Source organism: Neophocaena asiaeorientalis, unplaced genomic scaffold, assembly GCF_003031525.2.
Source record: "Neophocaena asiaeorientalis asiaeorientalis breed wild unplaced genomic scaffold, Neophocaena_asiaeorientalis_V1.1 scaffold215, whole genome shotgun sequence".
NCBI classification, from domain to species: domain Eukaryota; kingdom Metazoa; phylum Chordata; class Mammalia; order Artiodactyla; family Phocoenidae; genus Neophocaena; species Neophocaena asiaeorientalis.
Window position 1 is genome coordinate 355793 of NW_020175011.1, and position 23582 is coordinate 379374.

General features: G+C 40.9%; 1 protein-coding gene across 1 annotated transcript in view; it reads right to left on the minus strand.

Annotated features, from left to right (window-relative positions):
- The window catches only part of NCKAP5 (NCK associated protein 5), an 899001-nt gene that overhangs the window by 125249 nt on the left and 750170 nt on the right, over positions 1 to 23582 (minus strand). The window contains exon 10 of the mRNA XM_024761906.1: positions 16824 to 16943. Within this exon, the coding sequence (XP_024617674.1) occupies positions 16824 to 16943 (120 nt within the window). The remainder of the gene's footprint in view (positions 1 to 16823; positions 16944 to 23582) is intronic.

Sequence of the window (23582 nt, forward strand, 5' to 3'; positions counted from 1 at the left end):
GCAGCTCTCAGACAAGTGTATCCTCATGGTAAGAGAGGTGACAGAACAAAGCCAAATTGCTTTCGCTCCTGGAAACACTGGTCTTTCGTGTCAGAGTTTGGGTTACTTCATCTTTTCGTGCCAGGGATAAAATTTCCCTGGTGTAACATCCACTGATAGCAACGGACATTCCACAACTTTGAGTGCCAAGAAATTAATGCTCCAATCTGCATACTCAAATCCCCAGGTAAACATCACCATGCCTTTCTCAGTACTTTCCGTGCTGCCTTGCATTTCCAAATGCTTACAGTTATCCACAATTCATGAAAATGTAATGCTTCATAACAATTTTTACTGGGGCAGCTTTTAAGGTTACTATGATAAACATCGACTGCATGAAATTCACCGAATTCAGAATTATCCACCAAATTCAGAATTATCAAGTTTTCCTATATGTTTGAAATATGAAAGAAATATATAGCCTGAAGGTTACATGCTACAAGGTACATTTCCTGAATTTACATTTCAATCACTTAGTCTGTTTCAATATAATGTTGATTTATGTTCAGGTTTGAAACCTTCGTTTAATGTTAAAATTCTTAAAACAAACCTCAGACGCAGAGGGCTCTGTATTTTTCATCAGTTTTTTAAATTTAGCTTAACTAGATTCCACTCAGATGAAAAGCTAGAAAGAACGGCTGTTGAAGGTCACAGTGGCAGAGAATTCAACTAGCATGGCAACTCCTCAGAGGTTTTTGTGTTTCCACAGAGCTCAGTGAGTTAATCTGATATTGCTGGAAGGGTTTGGGAAGGCCAAACAAGACCAAATCAGGTGAAGACAATTTTATAATTTTACAGCGTGATTAAAGCCAGACTCTGGGATTGATCTAAATATAAACCCCAGTACTAAGCTTAGTCCTGAATCTAGTCTAAGAGTTGTTTGTTACCCTAACAAACTCCTATGCATCCTTCAAGATCCATTTTAGCTGTCACCACCTCCTAAAAGGCTTCCCTGATACCCCAGATAAAATCACTCTTTCCTCTGAGGACCTCTGCTGGTAAATATTGCTGTTTCATTTACTACTCTACTGCACTGTTGTTTGTTCATATTATCTGTCTCCTTATTCAATGATAAATTCTGTGTCCTCAGTAGACGGTCAATGCATTTTTCTTGAAATAATGAACACAGGAATATATTCTAGCTGTATTATGAATATGAGTGTGAAGCCTGGTGCCCAGGTATTCTGAGAATTTGTACCATGTTTTAAATGAAAATCCACCATCACTAGAAAAAGGAAAGAAGAGCAGGTTGCAGGTCAAACCTGGCCTGCAGATGTTTTATTGGGCTTCCTCAGTGTTATAAAATAGTTGAATCAGGCGCAAACATTTAAAAGTCAGGAGGCTGCACACAAGTGTCTGCATTTCCAGTTTCTTAAAATGTCTAAATCTACGATAACGTCTAACAAGGATTTCCACATGACCACAAGTGGCAGCCGAGTACAGAGCCTCCTTTGCTTATCGCTTCACCTGGCTCAGCCCCTTTAAGCAATTCAGTTCGCGATGCTGCTTTTAGAACATCAGATTTTTCACTGTTTCAGGTGACAGGTTGGTTTATGCAGAGCCAGCCATGTGCTCTTGAAAGCAATTAATACATATTTGGCATATATCTAGTTTTAGGAAGAGACAAAGAACAGGAAGCCAGGTGCCTTCCATTAAGTAACTTAAAATTTGGGTAGGGGGTTGGGATGGGAGAGATTAAAAACTCACTATGGTCCAGGAAACCATATGGAACCTCAGTCCCTCAGTCAAAGATATATCATGTAATACAGTTCTCTGTATCAATAGGATACAAACAATTCCAAGATGTAAACCACATCTGAGATCTCACTGACAACAGGAAGAGAGAAAAGTAAAGCAAAAACCAACCAAACAATAACAAAACTGAATGCATTAAAAAGAAGAGAGAAGCTCCCCTGGTCGTCCCAACTTCTCTAAACATAATATTGCAAAGTCAGCCTTCTACGTCTGATATGCACAGTGCCCTAAGGACTGCTCTCCTTCCCTTCTCTTCTTTCCCCCTCGTGGTCACTTCCTTTGTGAAGCCATCTCCTTCTTCCTTCCCTGTCGGCAAGCCTTTCCATTCGCCCCAGAGGTTCACTCAGTCACTAATTCACTCAACATTTATCAAGGCTCGCTTTGTTAAGAGGTACGCATTGGGAGGATTCAGAGGTAAATAAGGCAAGGCCCTTGTCCCTATGAAAATAAAAGTCAAAGCAAGCCAAGTCCAGAGTAGGAATCGACCCTGACTTCCTTCACAGACCATGTGTACCCTCGACAATACTGCAGGCAGGAAGCACACCATGACACATGAACCGATAAGCCTGGGTCTTGTGCAAAAAAAAAACAAAAACAGAAAACATTCCTCAACTGATTTGGGAATGAAGAACAAACATGTGAGAAAAAAAACTGTAGCATACTTACAAAGTAACATATTAATACAGACTGGGACCTGGTAAGCCAGGTGTGTGTGGGGACTGAGGGGCAGGGGTGCTTATTCCAGGGCCGCTACCAAAGCCTGTAGCTTCAGAAACAGGACCGGAAGCGTGCCTTCATGCACAGAGGGTTCCTTCCGGCTGGCACGTATGCTCTCCCTTGTCCGCTTAACAAGCTCTTCTTCATTTGTTTAGACACACGTAGGGGCATTATTTCCTCTGTTAGGTCTTCCCCAGGCCCCTCGCCCAACAGAATTAGCCTCCACCCCTACCCTGCCCCTCACCAAGTGCCCCTCACCATAGTACTCTGCTCTGCATGGCATCTGCAGACCGCAGCTGTTGAGGAAATGCATTTTACCCCTGAATCTCCAGCACCAACAGACCCTTGGCGCTCCCAGCTGGTTAACTGAATGGAGAGCAGGGGCCGCGGGTGGGATGAGGGTAGGCCGAACAGCATTTTGAACGGGGCAATGACATACAAAATGGGACAGTTGAAAGAAAGCCTATGTCATGCTGTGTGGAGTGAGGGTGTTTCTGCTTGGCTGGAGTATTTGTGTCAGGGAAAAAAGACGAGTGAGGCTGCTGAAGGTAAAGGGAGCTGACAGAGGGCCTTGGGTGTGTCCCGCAGAGGAGAAAATCACATCCCGCCGTAACCCTGCAGATTCTTCATCTTCTCTGCTGCTCTTACTTGCTCCCAAGCCAACCTCGTGTGAGGCATCTGCAAGCCCTGCCCTGCAGGAGTTGTGTGATCTTTCAAAGGGTCCCCGGTTTCTCAGAGATGCCACTTTCTGTACCTCAGACAAGTTAACGTCCTTCCCAGGGCTCCGTGTGTAAGAGAGAATCCCTGCTGCACATCCTCCGTGCGTTTTCATGGCTGGCAGCTGTCCATAAGGAAAAGCCAGCACGGTGCTCTGATCACGCGGGATGACGGGTCACTGCTGGTGGGTACTCCGCCATCTGGATGGACCCTGGCAGCCCTCAGCATCCCTGAAGCATCACCGGCCTGCTCCTGCTGTTGCTCTGTGGATCTTTCTAAATTAGACAGCAGGTCTACAGGACAGGGCTGGAGGCTGCCGCTGAGGCCAGCACACAAGCGCCTCAAGGGCAGAGCTGATCGGTTGTAGAAACTCATAAGGCAAATGTACATCCTCGCATGGGAAGCCAGGTAGCTGCTCTAACCTTGTGCGGATTTTCCTGCCTTTTCTCATGACTCTTTCACGGCTTGTGGCTCAAGAGAGGCACAGATCAATCAGAATGAAACCCTTCTATGCCAGAACTCAAGACCCACTGTCCCATCCTTGACCCAGTCCCTCCTTCCCTCACTGCTTTCCATGTTATTCCAATGCCCTCGTAATGATTTCTTTTCATCTCACTTAACTGTATATATTTTGAAAGTACCCAAAAGGCAGATAGGTAGACCTTTTAAAAAGCAAAATACATACATTTAAAAATGTTTTATATGGCTGGCATTTTCCAATTTCTCTGAATGGCCAAATACCCTAGAGGAGATGCCTTTGGCCTGGCTGCTTGATTGTTCAATTCCGGGTACTTCTGTGAGGCTGTGTTCATTATCCAATGGCCAGTTCCAAGGTAGTGAAGAATGTAAATGCCTAAAAATCTTTGCTTCTCAGAAATAAATAAAAGGATTAAAAATATGAACTGGGCACCTAGGTACAGTGGATTGATACAAAAATACACATAAGCAGACAGAAAAAAGGCATGGTCTTCAAACCAAGAATATTACAACCTTATTGTCGTTAGAAGCATCTCCCTCAAGGGTGACGTCATCAAGATGGTGACATAGGTCATTCCTGAATTCAGTCCCCTTCGCCAGAAGACCGGCTAGAGACACCAACATAGGCAAGACACCACTGTGAAAACCCCAGAAGACGGAGGTGAGCCGGCAGCACCCCTCGGGACCACGGACACCACGAAAGACCTCGTTAGAAGGGTAAGAGGAACGGCTAGACTCTAATCCCATCACCCCTCCCTCAGGATGACACAGAGCCACACTGAGAGGGCCCCTGGGGCCTATGGTTTCTCTAGTGGGACACAAAGAGCCCAAGGTGGACATCCACCTTCCCAGCACTGTGGGTCACCCCCTGTGAGGCCCATTTGGGTCTCATCCCATGGGGATCACAAGGAAGCTGCGGGGCTTGACACTGGAGATCCCATCAAAGGGGGGCAGGGCTTACGGTAACCAGCACTTAGATCTGGGCAGAGTAAGTTCCTCCTCACGGTGGAGGAGGAGATCCCAGCCAGTGGCTCTGCCCATCGTCAGAGTCAAGCTGGTGACCCCATGTGGCCAGAGTACTTGATGCACAATTCTGCCTGATTTGCTCCCAAGACAACAAGCAATGCTGGCCTTCCGGCCTGTTCTGCTGCACCACCTGGGCAGGGAAGTAGGCTGCTACCCCCACCTACTGTTGAGTATAGCCCTCAGTCTTGCCTGATCAGGAAGCGTAACGAGAGCACCTGGGAGGCTAAGTGGCCCACCCTGTAGCTGCACCTCCAGGGTCACCGGAGCAGAAAACCCAGTCAGTAGCTCTGTCCGTCTGCAGAATCAAGTCAGTGGCTCTGCCTGACCAGGGAGCTCAGGGGACAGTTTTGCCTGGCCTTGGTCCCCAGACAGTGAGCCATTCCAGCAGTTCTATGACCTCGGCCAGGCAGGGCAGTAAATCTGCAGGCCCCCTTAACTACTGAGTATAGCGCCCGACTAGGAAGCCTGACCAGCGAATGCAAGCAACTGTGGAGTCCATTCTACAGCTGCACTGGGGAAAAGAACCAAGCCAGGAGTCCTAGTCAACTGTCCCCAGCCAGTTCAACTGGCACCCCTGAACTCAGAGCTTGGGCAGTGGCCTCCCTCAAATAGAGATCCTGATAGCAAGCCCCACTTCTAAGGATGCTACCAGCTGGCTCGTGAGAACCCCAAGCTGAGCTGACAGGTGAAGGACTGCCTCTGCCCAAGTGAATCTGTAAAGTCTGGAGGAGGAAACTGCTTTCTCAAATGCACAGATACCAATGCAAAGAGTCAAGGATTACAAAGAATCAGGTAAACATGACGCCATCAAAAGAAACTAATAAAGCTCTAATAACTGACCCTGAAGAAACAGAGATCTATGAACCATCTGACAAAACATTCTGAATAATCCTCTTCAAGAGGTTTAGTAAACTACAAGATCACACAGACAACTAAATAAAATTAGAAAAATAATGCATAAGTGAAATGAGAAGTTCAACAAAGAACAGAACCCATCCAGAAAACCAAACAGAAACCCTAGAGCTGAATAATACACTGACTGAACTGAAGAATTCAATAGAGAACTTCAGCAGCAGACTCAACCAAGCAAAAGAATAAATCAGTGAATTAGAAAACAAGTCATTTGAAATTATCCAGTCACTTGAGCAACATAAAAAAAAGAATAAAAAGAAAGAAAGAAAGAAAATGTTTAAAAACCTATGGGGTTTAGGGGACACAGTCAAGAAAAACAATATATGCATTATGGTTTAGGACTGTTTCTGCTGGAATGAACCTGTAAAAGCTGGAGGAGGTGACCATTTATTCAAATGCACAGCCAAGAATACCAGAGATGAAGGAGAGATAAAGACTTCCCCGAACAAATAAAAGCTGATAAACATCACCACCAGACATGCTTTACAAGAAATGCTACAGGGTGTTCTTCCAGAGGAAATAAAGTGATGCTCGTTAACACCATGAAAGTATATGAATGTAGGTAAAAAAACTCACTGGTGACAGTAAATATATAAGCAAAGCCAGATTTTCTAATATTGGTATGGTGTTCCATAGTTCACTTACAACTCCAGCTTAAGACATTAAAGAAAAAAGTATTAAAAATAACCATAAGCACAGTAATTTATTATTGATACACAATCTAAAAATATGTAAATTGTAACATTAAACATAAAATGTGAGAAGGGAGAAGAAAAAGTGTAAAGTTTATGTATGCTATTGAAGTTAAGTTGTTACCAGCTTAAAACAGGATGTCATAAATAGAAGATATTTATGTAAGTCTCATGATAACTACAAAGGAAAAACCTGTAGTAGTTACACAAAAGATTACAATAAACAAAGCATACTGCTACAAAAAGTCATCAAATCACAAAATAAATCAGTAAGATAAGAAGAAAAAAAAAGAAGCAAGGAACAAAGGTTTAACAACACAATCAGAAAACAATTAATCAAATGGCAGTAATAAGTCCTCACCTATCAATAATTACTTTAAATGTAAGTGGATTAAATTCTCCAATCCAAAGACACAGAATAAAATTTTTAAAAATCCAACAATATGCTGCTTACAAGAGACTCACTTTAGCTTTAAAGATACACACAGCCTGGGAGTGAAGGGATAGAAAAAGATATTTCAAACAAATGGTAACCAAAAGAAAGCAGAGTTAGCTATATGTATATCAGACAAAATAGACTTTAAGCTGCAAATGCTCAAAAGCGACTAAGAAGGTTATAGTATGATGATAAAGGGGTCAGTCCACCTAGAATATATAACAATTGTAAATATTTATGTAGCCAACATTGGAGCATCGAAATATATGAAGCAAAGAGTAACAGAAGTAAAAGGAGACATAAACAGCAATACAGTGATAGTTGGAGACTTTAATATCTTACTCTCAACAATGGATAGATCATCCAGCAGAGAATCCATAAGGAAACAGTGGATATGAATAACACTATGAATCAAATAGACCTAAAAGACACATACAGAACATTCCATTCAACAGCACCAAAATACACTTTCTTTTTAAGTGCAAACAGAACGATTTCTGGGATAGATCATATGGTAGGCCACAGAACAAGTCTTAGTAAATTTAAGAACATTGAATCATACCAAATCTTTTCCAAACAGAATGATATGAAACTAGAAATCAACAACAGGAGAAAAACAGGAAAATTCACAAATATTTGATACATGGATTTTTTTAAAAAAACACACTCCTGAACAACCAAGGGATCAAAGAAGAGATGAAAAGATAAAAAAGTATCTTGAGACAAATGAAAATGGAAACAACATACAAAAACTTACAAGGTGCAGCAAAAGCAATTCTAAGAGGGAAGTTTATATGGATAAACACATACATCGAAACAAAAGAAAACTCTCAAATAAATAAACAAATTTTATACCTCAAGGAATTAGAGAAAGAAGAATAAATGAGGCCCAATAGTAGCAGAAGGGAGGAAATAAAAAAAAGAGGAGAAATAAACAAAATAAAAAATAATGGACAATATTAACAAAACTATAGAGTTGGTTTTTGGAAAAGATAAACAAAACTGACAAACCTTTAGCTAGCCTAACCAAGAGAAAAACAGGACTCAAATAAATAAAATGATAAATGAAAGAGGAGACATTACAACTGATACCACAGATGCAAAGGATAATAAGAAACTTCTTTGAACAACTATATGCCAACAAATTGGATAATGTAGAATAACTTGAAAAATTCCTAGAAACAAACAACTTACCAAGAGTGAATCATGAAGAAACAAAAACTCTAAACAGACTAAGAATGAGTAAGGAGATTGAATCAGTAACCATAAACCTCCCAACAGAGAAATGACCAGGACCTGGTAGTTCACTGGTAAATTTTTACCAAAGATTTAAGAACTGATGCCAAATCTTCTCAAACTCTTCCAAAAAATTGAAGAGGAGAGGAATACTCCAAAATTCATTTTATGAGGCCAGTATCACCCTGATACCAAAGCCAGACAAAGACACTACAAGAAAAGTAAACTACAGGCCAATGTCCCTGATGAATATAGATGTAAAAATTCTGAACAAAGTACTAGCAAACTGATTTCAACAGCTCATTAAAAGGATCATACAGCAAAGTCAATTGGGATTCATCCCTTGGGTGCAAGGATGGTTCAACATATGCAAATCAGTAAGTGTGATATATCACAATAATAGAATTTTAAAAATCCTATGATCATCTCAATAGACACAGAGAAAGCATTTGACAGAATTCAACATTCATTTATAATAAAAGCTCAACAAACTGTGTAGAGAAGGAATATACCTCAAAATAATAAAGGCCATATATGATAAGTCCACAGCTAACATCATACTCAGTGGTGAAAAGATGAAAGCTTTTCCTCTATCACGTACAAGACAAGGGTGCCCAGTATCACCACTCCTATTCATCATGGTACTGGAAATTCTAGTAAGGGCACTCAAGCAAAGAAAGTAAATAAAAGACATTAGAATCAGAAAGCAAAAAGTAAAATTGTCTCTATTTGCAGATGATGTGATTTTATATATAGAAAATGTAAAAACCTCATAAAAAACTTTTAGATAATCATGAATAAAGTTGCAGGACGCAAAATCAACATACAGAAATCAATAGCATCTCGATACACCGACAACTAATTATCTGAAAAAGAAACAAGAAAAACAATCCCACTTATAATAGCATCAAAAAGAATAAAATACTTAGGAATAAATCTAACCAAAGAAGTGAAAAGTCTCTACAATGAAAACTATAAGACACTGATGAAAGAAACTGAAGATGACACAAATAAATGGAAAGATATCTTATGTTCATGGATTGGAGAAATTAATATCGTTAAAATATCCATACTACCTAAAGCTGTCTATAGGTTCAGTGCAACCCTTATCAAGATTCCAGTGGCATTTTTTACATAAATAGAAAAACAATCCTGAAATTTGTCTGGAATCACAAAAGACCCCGAATAGGCAAAGGAGTCCTGAGAAAGAAGAATAGAGCTGGAGATATAACACTTGCTGATTTCAAACTGTGTTACAAAGCAACAGTAATCAAAACGGTATGGAAATGGCATAAAAACAGACACACAGGGCAATGGAACAGAATCAAGAACCCAGAAATAAACCCATGCATAATATGGTCACTAATATTTGACAAGGGAGCCAAAAATACTCAATGGAGAAAAGACAGGCTCTTCAATTAATGGTGCTAGAAAAACTGGATATTCACAGGTAAAAGAATTAAACTAAACCCCTATCTTACACCAGTCACAAAAAGTTAACTCGAAATGAATTAAAGGCTTAAATGTAAGATATGAAACCATAAAACTCCTATAATAAAAACATAGGGGGAAGAAAACTTCCTTGACATTCGTCTTGGCAATGATTTCAAGGATGTGACACCTAAAGCTCAAGCAACAAAAGCAAAAATAAACAAATGGGACTACATCAAACTAAATAGCTTCTGCACAGAAAAAGAAGCAATCAACAAAAATAGAAGGCAGCCTACAGAATGGGAGAAAATATTCTCAAACCACACATCTGAGAAGGGGTAATATCTAAAATAAATAAGGAACTCATACAACTCAATAGCAAAGTATCAAATAATCCAATTAAAAAGTGGACAAAGGACCTGAATAAGCTTTTTTCCAAAGAAAATATTCAAAGAGCCAACAGGAACATGAAAGGGTGCTCAAGATCACTAATCATCAGCAAAATGCAAATCAAAACCACGTGAGATATCACTTCACAACTGTTCAAATGTATTATCAAAAAAACAAGAGATGGGCTTCCCTGGTGGCGCAGTGGTTGAGAGTCCGCCTGCCGATGCAGGGGACACGGGTTCGTTCCCAGATCCGGGAAGATCCCACATGCCGCGGAGCGGCTGGGCCCGTGAGCCATGGCCGCTGAGCCTGCGCGTCCGGAGCCTGTGCTCCGCAACGGGAGAGGCCACAGCGGTGAGAGGCCCACGTACTGCAAAAAAAACAAGAGATAACAAATGCTGGTGAGGATGTGGAGAAAAAAGAGCCCTTGTACACTCTTGGTAGGAAATGTAAATTGGTGCAGCCACAACGGTAAACAGTATGGAGGTGCCTCAAAAAATTAAAAGACAGAACTACCATATGATCCAGCAACTCCAGTTATGGGCCTAAACTCAAAGGTAGATGAAATCACTATCTCAAAGAAGAGATCATCTGCACTGTCATGTTCACTGCAGCATTATTTATAGTAGCCAAGACGTGGAAACAATCCAAGTCTCCACTGATGGATAAATGGATAAAGAAAATGTGATATATATGATATATATATATATAAGATATAAATGTATTTTAGAGATATATTTATATATTTACATATATATAAATGATAGAATATTTCATAAAAATGATAGAATATTATTCAGCCATAAAAAAGAATGACATCTTGCCATTTGTGACAGCGTGGATGGACCTTGAGGACATTATGCTAAGTGAAATAAGTCAGACAGAGAGAAGTAAAAACTGCATGATCTCACTCACACGTGGAATTTTTGTTAAAAAAAGAACTCATAGAAAGAAAGAACAGATTGGTGGGGGTGGGGAGTTGGTGAAACTGATAAAGGGGATCAAAAGGTATAAACTTCCGGTTATAAGATCAATAACTTCTGGAGATGTAATGTACAGCATGGTGACTCTAGTTATTAATACTGTGTTGAATACTTGAAATCTGCTAAGAGATCTTAAAAGTTCTCATCACAAGAAAAAGAAATCTGTTCACAGTGACAGACATTAATTAGACTTATTGTAATGTCCATTTTGCAGTCACTATAAAACTCCTAGAAGAAAACAAAGGCAGAACACTCTCTGACATCAGTTGCAGCAATATCTTTTTCAATCCATCTCCCTGAATAATGGAAATAAAAATAAACAAATGGGACCTAACTAAACTCAAAAGCTTTTGCACAGCAAAGGAAACCATAAACAAAACGAAAAGACAACCCACAGATTGGGAGAAAATATTTGCAAATGACGGGGCCAACCAGGGATTAGTCTCCAAAATTTACAAACAGCTCATGTGGCTTAATATCATCAAAACAAACAACCCAATCACAAAATGCACAGAAGACCTAAGTAGACATTTCTCCAAAGAAGACATGCAGATGGCCGAGAGGCACATGAAAAGATGTTCAACATCGTTAATTATTAGAGAAATGCAAATCAAAACTACAATGAGATATCACCTCACACCAGTCAGAATGGCCATCATCAAAAAATCCACAAACAATAAATGCTGGAGAAGGTGCAGAGAGAAGGGAACCCTCCTACACTGTTGGTGGGCATGTAAATTGGGGCAGCCACTATGGAGAACAGGATGGAGGTTTCTTAAAAAACTAAAAATAGAGCTACCATATGCCCCTGCAATCTCACTCCTGGGCATATATCTGGAGAAAAACATGGACCCCTGGAAGGATACATGCACCCCGATGTTCACTGGAGCACTCTTTACAATAGCCAGGACATGGAAGCAACCTAAGTGTCCATTGACAGATGAATGGATAAAGAAGATGTGGCACATATATACAATGGAATATTACTCAGCCATTAAAAAGAATGAAATAACGCCATTTGCAGCAACATGGATGGACCTAGAAATCGTCATACTGATTGAAGTAAGTCAGACAGAGAAAGAGAAATATCGTATGATATTGCTTATATGCAGAATCTAAAAAGAAATGATACAGATGAACTTATTTACAAAACAGAAACAGACTCACAGACTTAGGGAACAAACTTATGGTTACTGGGGGGAAGGGGTGGGGGGAAGGGATTGTTCAGGAGTTCGGGATTGACATGTACCCACTGCTATATTTAAGATGGATAACCAACAAGGACCTACTGTATAGCACAGGGAACTCTGCTCAACGTTATCTGGAAGCCTGGATGGGAGGGGAGTTTGGGGGTGAATGGATGCAAGTATATGTATGGCTGAGTCACTTTGCTGTGCACCTGAAGCTATCACAACATTGTTAATTAGCTATACTCCAATATAAAATAAAAAGTTAAAAATACATTGAATTAAATGTTAAGCCATCCAAGTATACACTGACTATGTATTATGAATGGTGATAATATCTGTGGGAGGGTAAAATGCAACATTCACAGCATAATTGCTGCCCTCAAGGAGATTCCTATTTAGGTGAAATAAAAGTTAACATGAAATCCCTAGTTATGGGGGTTGCACTGCATGACCTCCACCGTCAGTACCATGTAACTCTAGGATGCTGTAATTGCAATATGAAATTAAATAAAGATGCAATGAACGAAAAATACATCAGAAGCACAAAGATAATTTTAAAATCGTCTCATCTCATCTGAAATAATATAAAAACACTAGCAAAAAAAAGTCAACGCTCTCAGAAGTGACAGCAAAGTTTTACACCTTGGTTCTAAGCTGTCAGATTCTCAACTGTCTGTGAGAATAATCTACACTATAACAGTCTTTTCTTTCCATCTTGGCCCAAGGATATGAGTATAGGGCCTTTGAAATATCAGATAAAAAGGAGAAGAATAAACTGTGTTAGGCGGAAAATATGAGAATAATGTCCTATCAAGATGACGATAACACAGGTGTCCAAAGGAAAACAAGAGCAGAACACACAGGAGAGGGGAAAATCTTGGATGCTACAGATCGAGAGGCTTTCAGAAATGTGTAAATATAGTAGGCGATTACACTGCAGAAGCCCTCTGAACTGATCTGAGCACAGGTGGGCCCGTTAATGAAAATGTCTGTCAGAATACAGAATCAGAAAAGTGTTCCTCGTGTCCATTTGTATTCCATGTAGAGGGAGCACAGACAGGAAGTGAAAGGGAGGAAGCGGACCCTGACCATGGATTTAAATCCCCAGTCTGTCCATTACCACTGGGTGACACAGCCTCTTTGAGCCTAAGTGTCCTCATCTGTAGAATGGGTATAGAGATAGTTCGTACCTGAAAGTACTGTAACGGAGATAAACTGGTGAACACTATAAAGGTTGTAGAACAGTATCTAGCACTTTTTTTTTTTTTTGGTAGGGCCAAGGTTGGCTTTTTTGCCTAGGGATCATATTATTAGAGTCCTCCAATGTCTTTTGTGGTTTTTTTTTTTTGGGGGGGGGCATCAAACACATGCTTTATGCATTGTCTATGATTTCTAGGTTTTGTTTTTCTTAATGGTGGAACAAGAACTTAAAACCACCTGAGGGCTTCCCTGGTGGCGCAGTGGTTGAGAGTCCGCCTGCCGATGCAGGGGACGCGGGTTCGTGCCCCAGTCTGGGAGGATCCCACATGCCGCGGAGGGGCTGGCCCGTGACCCATGGCTGCTGAGCCTGCGCGTCCGGACCCTGTGCTCCGCAACGGGAGAGGCCACAGCAGTGAGAGGCCCGCATAGCGCAAAAAAAAAAAAAACCACCTGAGAAGCAATTTGCAAGCAGAATGCCTCTACATTTAATACAATTCCCCAACTCCCACATTTTTTTTTTTTTTTTGCAGTTACACACCTATATTTCATTTGATCACAAACGTTTTTAGGGACGTGTCTTTATAGTGTTTTTGAAGCACTCAACTTTATTTTATAGAAACAACTCTTTTTGCACCACATTTCGTCAGTTTATAAAGTAGTTAAAAATTTCATAATCACCGTGACAAGTACTAGTCACGTGAACATACTGACTTACAAACATAAGTCATTCATGGTGGAAATTCAACTCAACTGGTAAGAGAATTAAGTACTCTTAGTAGAGAGTTTCAACTAGTTGTCAATGTTTGGTAAATTGAGAGTGTAATCTAATATAATTTATAAGAGGAAATGGTGAGCATTGGTTAATCTGGCCAGTGAGTTCAAATAAGGTTAGTTATAGACTCCGGTTCCGTTAAGAATGTTACTTTTAGATTTTATTTGCTACACTGGTTTCTTAATCCATTAGAATTTAGCTCAAATTATTGATTTTAATATGGAGGCCCTTATTAATCTGACTTGCTTCCACCCATAGTCCCAGAGATGCTTTTCTGGAAAGTGGAATCGACAGAGAAGTTTATGGCCATTCTTAAGGTTTTAAATTTCAGGTCAGGCTTCTTTACTTTCCCATCATGGACTGGTTCCCTTTGTAAGTTTCCCAGAATCTGTCAACGAATCCTTAGAACTATCCCTCTTTGTTCCTCTTATATCAGAATTTGCTAAAGAATATCCATGTAACCTCTTATTCTCTGTTTCTGAGGGACAAATAATTAGCTATTTCCTATAAATTTTCTTTTCTACAACTTACAATGTATCTACTAAAATCACAATGTGTTCAACAATCTTCTTTCTGTATTTCTCTTCAGGTGGCTACTTAGATTGTAGAGAATCATTAGGCTGTATTCAGCAGATGACAACGAATGCAGTTTTTTAAGATACACAGAAACCTACTTAGAAATCTTCTGTACCAAATCTCCAGTCCGCGGGCAGAAGCTGTAACATCTCTCATACTCGGGACCAGGCACACTGGTGGGTTTGCTGTGCTCACCAGCCACACCCTCAAACAAACTGGGCTGGACCAGCACGGCTGCATAGTTCCAAAGCCTCCACACAAGACAGGAAACATTCAGAAGAAGACTTGCAGAATGAATCTGGGTCATTTATTCATTATTCCATTCAACAAATAATGACAGAGCTTCCACAGGTGCAAAGCAAGCTCAAACTGCTTTTCCTTTAGCCGGTGCTCCATGATATGTATTTGTGCCACCAGAAAATTAAAAACTCACGGGTCATATAATGAACAGACCACCTGAAAAACCAGCAACTTTGTCTATGACTGTGAGCCCTTAGATGTTAGAGGGCAGGCATCATCCTTGCTATTATTCTACGTCCAGAACTATTATCAGCCCATCTTTTATAAATTGCATTTAAATTAGAATGGCTCCTGGAAGTGAGGTCTATCTGGGGAGAAACAGTGTGTTGGCTGAAGACACCCAAGGAGTAAACACTGAGTTCTATTGTTAGCGCAAACACCATCCCCTGCCAGTTGGATATGTATTTAAGAAATCTGTGTCAGCCAATGAAGAAGCTTAAATATCTATGGCACATGTGTTTACTGTGGAAATGAACCATCATGATTCACAAACAGGGACCGTAGATCCTTAAAAATTGTTCCAGAAAAGCCTCAAGTTAAAACACGTAAAACGGAAAAATTCATGAACATGCAATAGCTGTCAAAAGCAATTACAATAGTGGATCTTGATTATAAGAGAGCAAATGAGATACAACTTTTAACAGATGCAAGATTCTCTCTGACCAACATTTATCGTGGGCAGGATCAGGAAACAGAATAGAGATAGATGATTTTTTTTCCACACAATTTATGAGTCATAAATTATGAATTATGCGCTAATAGATAAAGCAGAGAAAAAATTAATTTAAGAGATGAGATCTATTTTACAATTCAGAGAGCTCTTTTCTCTTCATCGGAGGTGGGGGGGCGGATTACATTTTGATGTGCGGTTTTACCAAACATCTTTCTTTCTCTGAAATGAACTGCAATTTCTCATTATTTCCCTGAGGAGTCAGGGAAAGATGTTTGTGCCAAAGTTCAGAGGGTAAATTAGCAACACTGTCTCAACCATCTGGAAAAGTGCTGAACTTTCTAGCATGATGGAAATGTTCTGTACAAACACTGTCTAATATGGTAGCTGCTGGCCACGTGTGGCTTTTCAACACTTGAAATCTGACTAGTTTGACAAAGAAACTTAATTTAAATTAATGTTTAATTTCAATAGCACCACATGGCTAGCGGCTACAGTGGTGACAGGCCAGTCTAGAGGGTATCTCTGTCTTTCCCCTTTCCTTTGGTCAATCAGACCAGGCAGCTGGGGGTTACCCTTTACAAACCTGGAGCTTGTTTGAGCAAATATGAACATTAATAGCATTAAAAAAAATAGGAAACAGCAAAGATCAGCCTTCTAGACCCCTCTGCCAATCCACGTGTCTCCCTGCAGTCAGATATATTTTCTAGTGCTTTCTCGGGGGGCAGCTTCAAAATGATTCAAATGGTTTGCCTTTCCACAACTTTCCCTGTTATGAAGGCAACCGGAAGAGTTTGGTGAGAACGCTTAGACAAAGAGAACCTGTAAAAGACTGAGGCGGAGTGTATTGGATTGTGAGGAGGCAGGCTGCAGAGACAGAGAGAGAGATGAAAGTACAACAAACCCCAGCTGTAGTTTTGCTTACGGAGAGTTTGAAATAAAGAAATGTACTTCGGCATCACATAAAACTCCGCCTTGCTTATCAGGGAGTGCAAGATTACTAATACTTGTCCCCAGAGCAATCAATTATTTGCTGACTCCATTCCCCGATTTCACTTGATACCTCTGATTGTTTCCTTTTACCTGTTTATTATTTGTTGATGCATTTCTTTATCAAAATTAGGTTTAAAGAGTCAAGAGATTTAAGAGACATTCAATTTTAATGACATCCCTTGAGAGGGGAGAGAATGGAGGTTCTGATGCAATATGTCCTGCCCATGGAGATAGTGGTACCTTTTGAAGTTAACTCACTTCCTGTCAATAGCATTTCAGGAGCAAAGACTGTTTTGCACAGAAACACATACCTGGAGGAGCAGATCAGAAGTTGGTCTGACTCGCTGTTGGAAAAGGATGCTTAGCGTTCGATTCTGTTGTTCCAAATCAAACACTCTCGTTTTCAACTTTACACATTCCTCCCTTAGATCCTGCAACAAACACATTGAAAGAAAAAAAGGTCTATTACCATTAAGACACTTTTGCATATTAACACTATATTTCATCTGATATTTCAGGCATATTAGTAAAAAAACAGTTATTTTAAGCCTTCAAGCCCCCCAGAAATAGATCACACACAATGTTTTCTTCCACAGCCCACTGTCTGATAGAATTATTATGTTCAGGGAAGACCTACTTGAAAAAAACAAAAAGCACCTTGAAATCAGAAATGCATTAATCTAGCATGTTATTTTTGAAGATGGTAAATCTCAGCAATATAAAGTCAATTTAAGTTTCCACCTATATATTTGGCTTTTTCACTGTCTTCATAAGAGGAATCATAAAGCACAAACCACAGGACAATGTTTTTACAGTGAATAGAGATATGATCAACTAAAGAAACTATCACTTTTTTTTTTAAACGTCTTTATTGGAGTATAATTGCTTTACAATGGTGTGTTAGTTTCTGCTTTACAACAAAGTGAATCAGTTATACATATACATTGTTCCCATAGCTCTTCCCTCTTGCGTCTCCCTCCCACCCTCCCTATGCCACCCCTCTAGGTGGTCACAAAGCACCAAGCTGATCTCTCTGTGCTATGCGGCTGCTTCCCACTAGCTATCTACCTTACGTCTGGTAGTGTATATACGTCCATGCCACTCTCTCACTTCGTCCCAGCTTACCCTTCCCCCTCCCCATATCCTCAAGTCATTCTCTAGTAGGTCTGTGTCTTTATTCACATCTTACCCCTAGATTCTTCGTGACCTTTTTTTTCCGAGTCTCTCATACAGAGTGAAGTAAGTCAGAAAGAGAAAAACAAATACCGTATGGAAGCTTCCTCTGTCGTTTGCGGAAACGAGTTGAAATTCTCAATGCGGCTGAGTCAGTGATGCATTTAGACGGGGTGAAGCAACTGTGGAGGGAAGGCTTACAAGGCCACTTGAAACTTGCCCATCCTCTGAACTAGTGGATTTCCATATCTTTTGGGGTGTTCTGGTCTTAGTGTTGGGGAAGAAGTAGAAGAACCGTACCTCAGCATCCCCTGAGAGCAGCTCTTTTGAATAGTTCCAACACCAAGGAGCTTTCATGAGGGGGGCTGACATGCGGGAGCTTTAGGATGCTCTAGAATCCCACCCAGAAGCTGCCTTCCAAGTTAACTTGTGATAAAGACAGTACTTATACTGACATGTCTACACCCTCTTTGGTGGGGTTCAAGGAACACCAGGTAGAATAAAGCCCCAAGGCAAGGTTCTTCAAAAGCTGACCCTTTTCTACATTTCAAACTTTATCTTACACGATTTCCTGATTTGAAAAAAAAAAAGGTTTCTGCTCTTACCATGCTCTTACCCTGTTCTTTAACAAGGGTCTACCTGTTCTTGAAAGCACCAGGCATTCTGCCTCCTTCCCCCTCCCCGACCTCCCTTCTGCTTCTCATCCACCTCCTTCTTCTGGTCCAAGTTTGGCTCTTCGGTTGACAGCCAGTTCAAATTCTGTTTCCTCTCCCACGCCTTTACCTGGCACCCTCCGCTTTCATCTGCTCCCTTTCCTGAACTCCAGTAAGCCCTCGATGCCTCTTCTACGACATCTAGCTAATGTGAGATACTGCTCTGTGTTGATTTGCTTTCAGGCTCTGGACTTATCTTGTCAATTAGATGACACGTTCCTCCAAAGGCACGAGGAGATACTCACAGAAACACCAGCACGAGCATATCGTTCTGACATTTTTCCTTCACCACCTAGCACAACACCCCACAGAGCAGTAGGAGCTTGATAAAATTGTGTGCTGATTTTGTTAAAGGGGTTAATGATGATGAGTTCTATTCTCTTACGATGGTGTGATAGAGTTTTAAGTTTCTCAACACTGCTAGTGTGTCTACCTATGTATTCTGAGGTGGGGCAGCTACAGGCCTCACTTAAGGCTCTGCAAGCAAGACAGGGTGCCAGTCCACAGCTCTGCTCCCCAGGACCTAAACAGCAGTCACAACGGTGAGTGCGCCTGGTTCATACGTAACCTTGGGGCAACCTAAGTGTGCGGCTAGAGAGAGGTCTAGCTTCCGAGGCTTTACCTGAGATGCATCATCGTTGCCAGGCTTCTTCATTCTATTTACAGGAGGCAAAGAGACAGGCCAAGCTATAGCTCAGTGCACAGCTTACACTCACTTCACCTTTTTAGCTAAATAAAGAAGCTGATGCGTAGGATGGTTTCAACTGATTGCCGCCTACAAATGCAGAGCAGAGCAAAGGAATGCCATGTCCAGACGGGGCAACCAGGGTGCAAGCTGTAGGAGGGCAGCAGCTGTAAAAGCAGGGGCAGGGGGTGTGTGCATGCCATTTAGCAGAGGCTGTTTTGGGGGCCTAGGCACTGCTCAAATTAAAAGGCTAAATTTGCTGTCTTTATTTAGAATTCAACCTCTGTGTCTCACTAATGCTACTTTTTGTTCTTAGCGTGTATATAACACTCCCTGCTCCCAAACGCTAATTGTTTTCACTACTGCTAATTAAGCAATTAATAAAACTTGACTGTGAGGTAAATAAATATTAATAGTACCTATTGGGTGGGAAAACACCATCATTCTCACTTGCGGCGGCGGCGGGGGGGCGGGGATGGAAACAGAAGCATATGAGTTTGGATTTGCAAGGAGAAAGGAGACTTGTAAGGAATACCAGCAACAGTTTTTAGTAGCAAAACTGAGAATAACTTGAAAAGATTTCTTCAGATGGGTAAAAAAAAAAAAAATCAATATATTCTAAAGCAAGTTTTTGTACCAGTGCCCAAATGTCCATGGCCATTACTGTTACTTAAGGCAGTAAAAGTTCATCAGCAGGAACACACTTTATCGACCTTGAGAACCGTTCATCACGCGTGGCTCACCTCGATCAGCACAGAGCAGAGGGGGAATGGAGGGCTTTAGGAATGTGACGCTGCTCTTACGATCACTGACCAACAGAACTGAGCTGACAGAAAATGTGTAGATATAAAAGAATATTCTGTGTTGTTTTAACATTCTTGTTTTCTTCACTCGAGCTCTGGATGGTTAAGTGATGCCAGACAGCTGTCATCCCAAGAAACTGTAATCAAAGCCATGTGTGTGTGCCCATGTGTACACACAGAAACACAGCCAGACTGGAGAGATGGAAAGAGAGAGAGAAAAACCACAGTTTCCTTGACTACTAGGCAGAGTGTCAGCAGGCTGTCTGTGCTTCCCCTGGGCTCACCACGAGAACCCGCTAACATAAAGGCCCATATGACATTTTGAGGCTGGGTGCAAGAGCCACTGTTCTAATGCTGTCGATTATAGACGGGAGACTATACTAGACTATGCCCCCCAGGTAAGGCGTTACAAGCTAAAGAACTCTCCTGTTCAGAGGCCAGCCTCTGAGATCATGGCTCCCAACAGGGGCTGGACCATCTGCCCTCATCCACAACCTTTTTCTTTCTCTGCTCCCTAGTATGTCTCAGGCCTCAAGGGGAGGACCCCCCTGAAAATATAAGGTTGTGTCTTTTGAAAGAAAAAAGGGGATATGTTGTCTAATGTTATCAGGAAGAAAAAATGCCAAAGAGTTGACTACATTTCATCTCACGTAAGCAAGTATAGTGGTCTTTGGGTTCAAGGAAATAGCCCAACCTGTTTTCTTTGCAATCTGCATGCCACTCTCAATTGAAACAAAGTAAGGCATTACAGCTGGATGCCAGGGGAGAATATACTGAGCGCTGTGATGCTACTGGTCTAAAAGGGCCCTGTGTATCTTAATGATCCCAAACCATAACTTCCCCGGAGGATCCACACATTGTACTCCTGACAAGTTTCACCTGTGTTTGGGGCTGAAAGAGATTCTGGCTTCACTGCTGTGTAGTAGTTATGGAGTATGGTTACTTTATGCATTTAGAGCAAAACCATTGCCAGCTCCAGGTTAAAGGAAATTTAGGGAAATGCTGGTTGATTAGAAGCTCGATATATACTGATATTACCACTGGAGTACTGTTGATTAAATCTGATTTTATCGTGTACAGTGATATTATACTGGTATTCCTATTTCAGAGGCAGTGGGTATCATGGGAACATACTGGATTGGCAGTTAGGAGGCCTGGGCTCTGGTCCTCATTACCCACATGACCTTGAGGAAGTAACTTATTCTGGTTACGCCTCAGTTTCCTCACCTTACAGGTAGCTTCTGCGCAAAACCAGGCTTTCAAGACAAGGCATGCCTCAGCTGCTTCATGAGATGGCTTGTCAAGGGCCACCTGAATCCTTCCCTTAAGCTTACTGGACACCACATCCACCAGCCTCTCCCAGTCACAGCCCTTCTCAGTGTCTGTCACTGATATATCCCTATCTCTTCTAAGAATGCTAATACTTCTGTAAAAAGAAAAGGATTACTGGAAAAGGCTGGTCACATCTCAGACCAACCAAGGACCTCAACATCAAATACTTAAAAAGGCAAGACAGGTAACATAATTGTATCACTGAATCAGGCCAGTTCTAATCAATAGGAAGTGGTGAGTCTCGTGGCAAACTGAATACTGCAAGCCTTCATCCAAAAGGCATTCAAATGAAAACATTCTTCATCTGGGTGATGGCTAAACAGTTTATGTCATTACAGTGAATTGAGCCTATTACCAAAGCTAGTTGACAAGCTCAGGGTTAAATGCTCACTAAGGTCCCTGGCAGTTGGGAAATTCTGGGGTCTAAAATAAGACTGATTCTTAGAAAGCTTGATTTGGAGAAATCTCCAAATTTAGAGTCACTTTTGACTCCACGCATGTCAGATCCTGGACATCCTTGCTAGCGAGGACTGGCGATGCTTCCAGAAGTTTTAAGAAATCTACTGGCTTCCTTGCCCTTTTGTTTTATTTCCTGCAATCGTATGTAACTAATCATTGGGTTTCAACACATCTGTTGATTTTTATAGCATCTCTTCTGGTATGCCAGAAAAATACCTTTTTGGTTGCCCAGGGAGGAGGATATGAAGTCATGGCAGATTTGCCTTTGTGTCATAACAAATGATACAGTCCAAATTTGTACCGAATGGTACAAAGGGTAAGGGCATGGAGTGGAGTGCAGTAACCCTAGGTTAACATACGGGCTTTGGCACTTCTAGCAATTGGAACTATGGGAAATTGATTTTCGTAGCCCTACCTCACAAGATGGCAGTGAAAACAAAAACAATTCAGTGCATTTAAAATGCTGGACATGGGGTCTGACTCCTTGGTAGTGCTAAGTAAATATAAACAGACTCTCTTCGAGGAAACCAGATCCTACCCACGCCATTGCTACACAAGTGGACCCAGATGGCCTGACCATACCTCCTACAAGGGAAATATGTAGAAGTTGGGAGTTCTTTTAGCTCCAAGCTACAAAATTGTGTTCTGCTGCTATCTGGTTGGCTGTACTGCTAGATTCCACCATACAAGGGCCTTAACCCATGCTGGCAAATTAAAAAACACCATGAATATTTGGCGATTCTAAAGAACATGAAGGTAAGGCTGAGGTTGTTGATATGCTGGAAAATAACTCCAGGGAAAAATGCTTTTCTTCCAAGTTTGGTGTTAGTGGCAAAAAAGGAAAAAGGAAAAAAAAAAAGAACCTAGGAGAGTAACATTTTCAGTGAGTGTAATTGTCTTAATGAAGATAAAATATATTTCAGACAAAAATATGAGTTTAGCTCAGGTTATTGATTTCACTTGTACTTATAGACTTGGACCTATGATTTGGAGGCATAAGTGGAAGTGAGCTGGGTTTAATATTGTCATTTTAGCGTTATTGATCTAAAGGAGGGACAGTCAGCTCTCTTAAGAGAACTCGCAGATTTCTGAGATAAATTGAATTACTTGACTAGGACATGATATGTACATTTAACAGAAGCTGCTAAATTTACAGAAATAATTTTTTTTCTACCAGTATTTGGAAAGGAAATACTCTGTGACTTCAAGATGCTTATCTGAGCCAATTCCTGGTATGCCAGAAAAATACCTTTTTGGTTGCCCAGGGAGGAGGATATGAAGTCACGGCAGATTTGCCGTTGTGTCATAATAAATGATACAGTCCAAAACGGTATGGTTATGACTGTAATTTTACCTCATGGATTTTATGTGTGTGTGAGATAAATTGAATTACTTGACTAGGACATGATACGTACATTTAACAGAAGCTGCTAAATTTACGGAAATAATTTTTTTTCTACCAGTATTTGGAAAGGAAATACACTCTGTGACTTCAAGATGCTTATCTGAGCCAATTCCTGGTATGCCAGAAAAATACCTTTTTGGTTGCCCAGGGAGGAGGATATGAAGTCACGGCAGATTTGCCGTTGTGTCATAATAAATGATACAGTCCAAAACGGTATGGTTATGACTGTAATTTTACCTCATGGATTTTATGTGTGTGTGTGACTTGGATAAATCACTCAAGATTTCTGTTTTTCACTCTGTGCCAGCTACATCCCTCTTTAGAATTAGGTTTCTCATCTGCTTTCGCAGAAACCTCATTTTATTTCCTATATTGTGCTCTTAATTAAAAAGAAATGTTTGTCTTTTTGTAGCAATTCTACAGTCTCTAGAAAAACTGGGAAGTGCATGTTTCTGCAGAACATGGTTCTTTTGGAATCTCTGAAAGCCCAGGCATCTTTG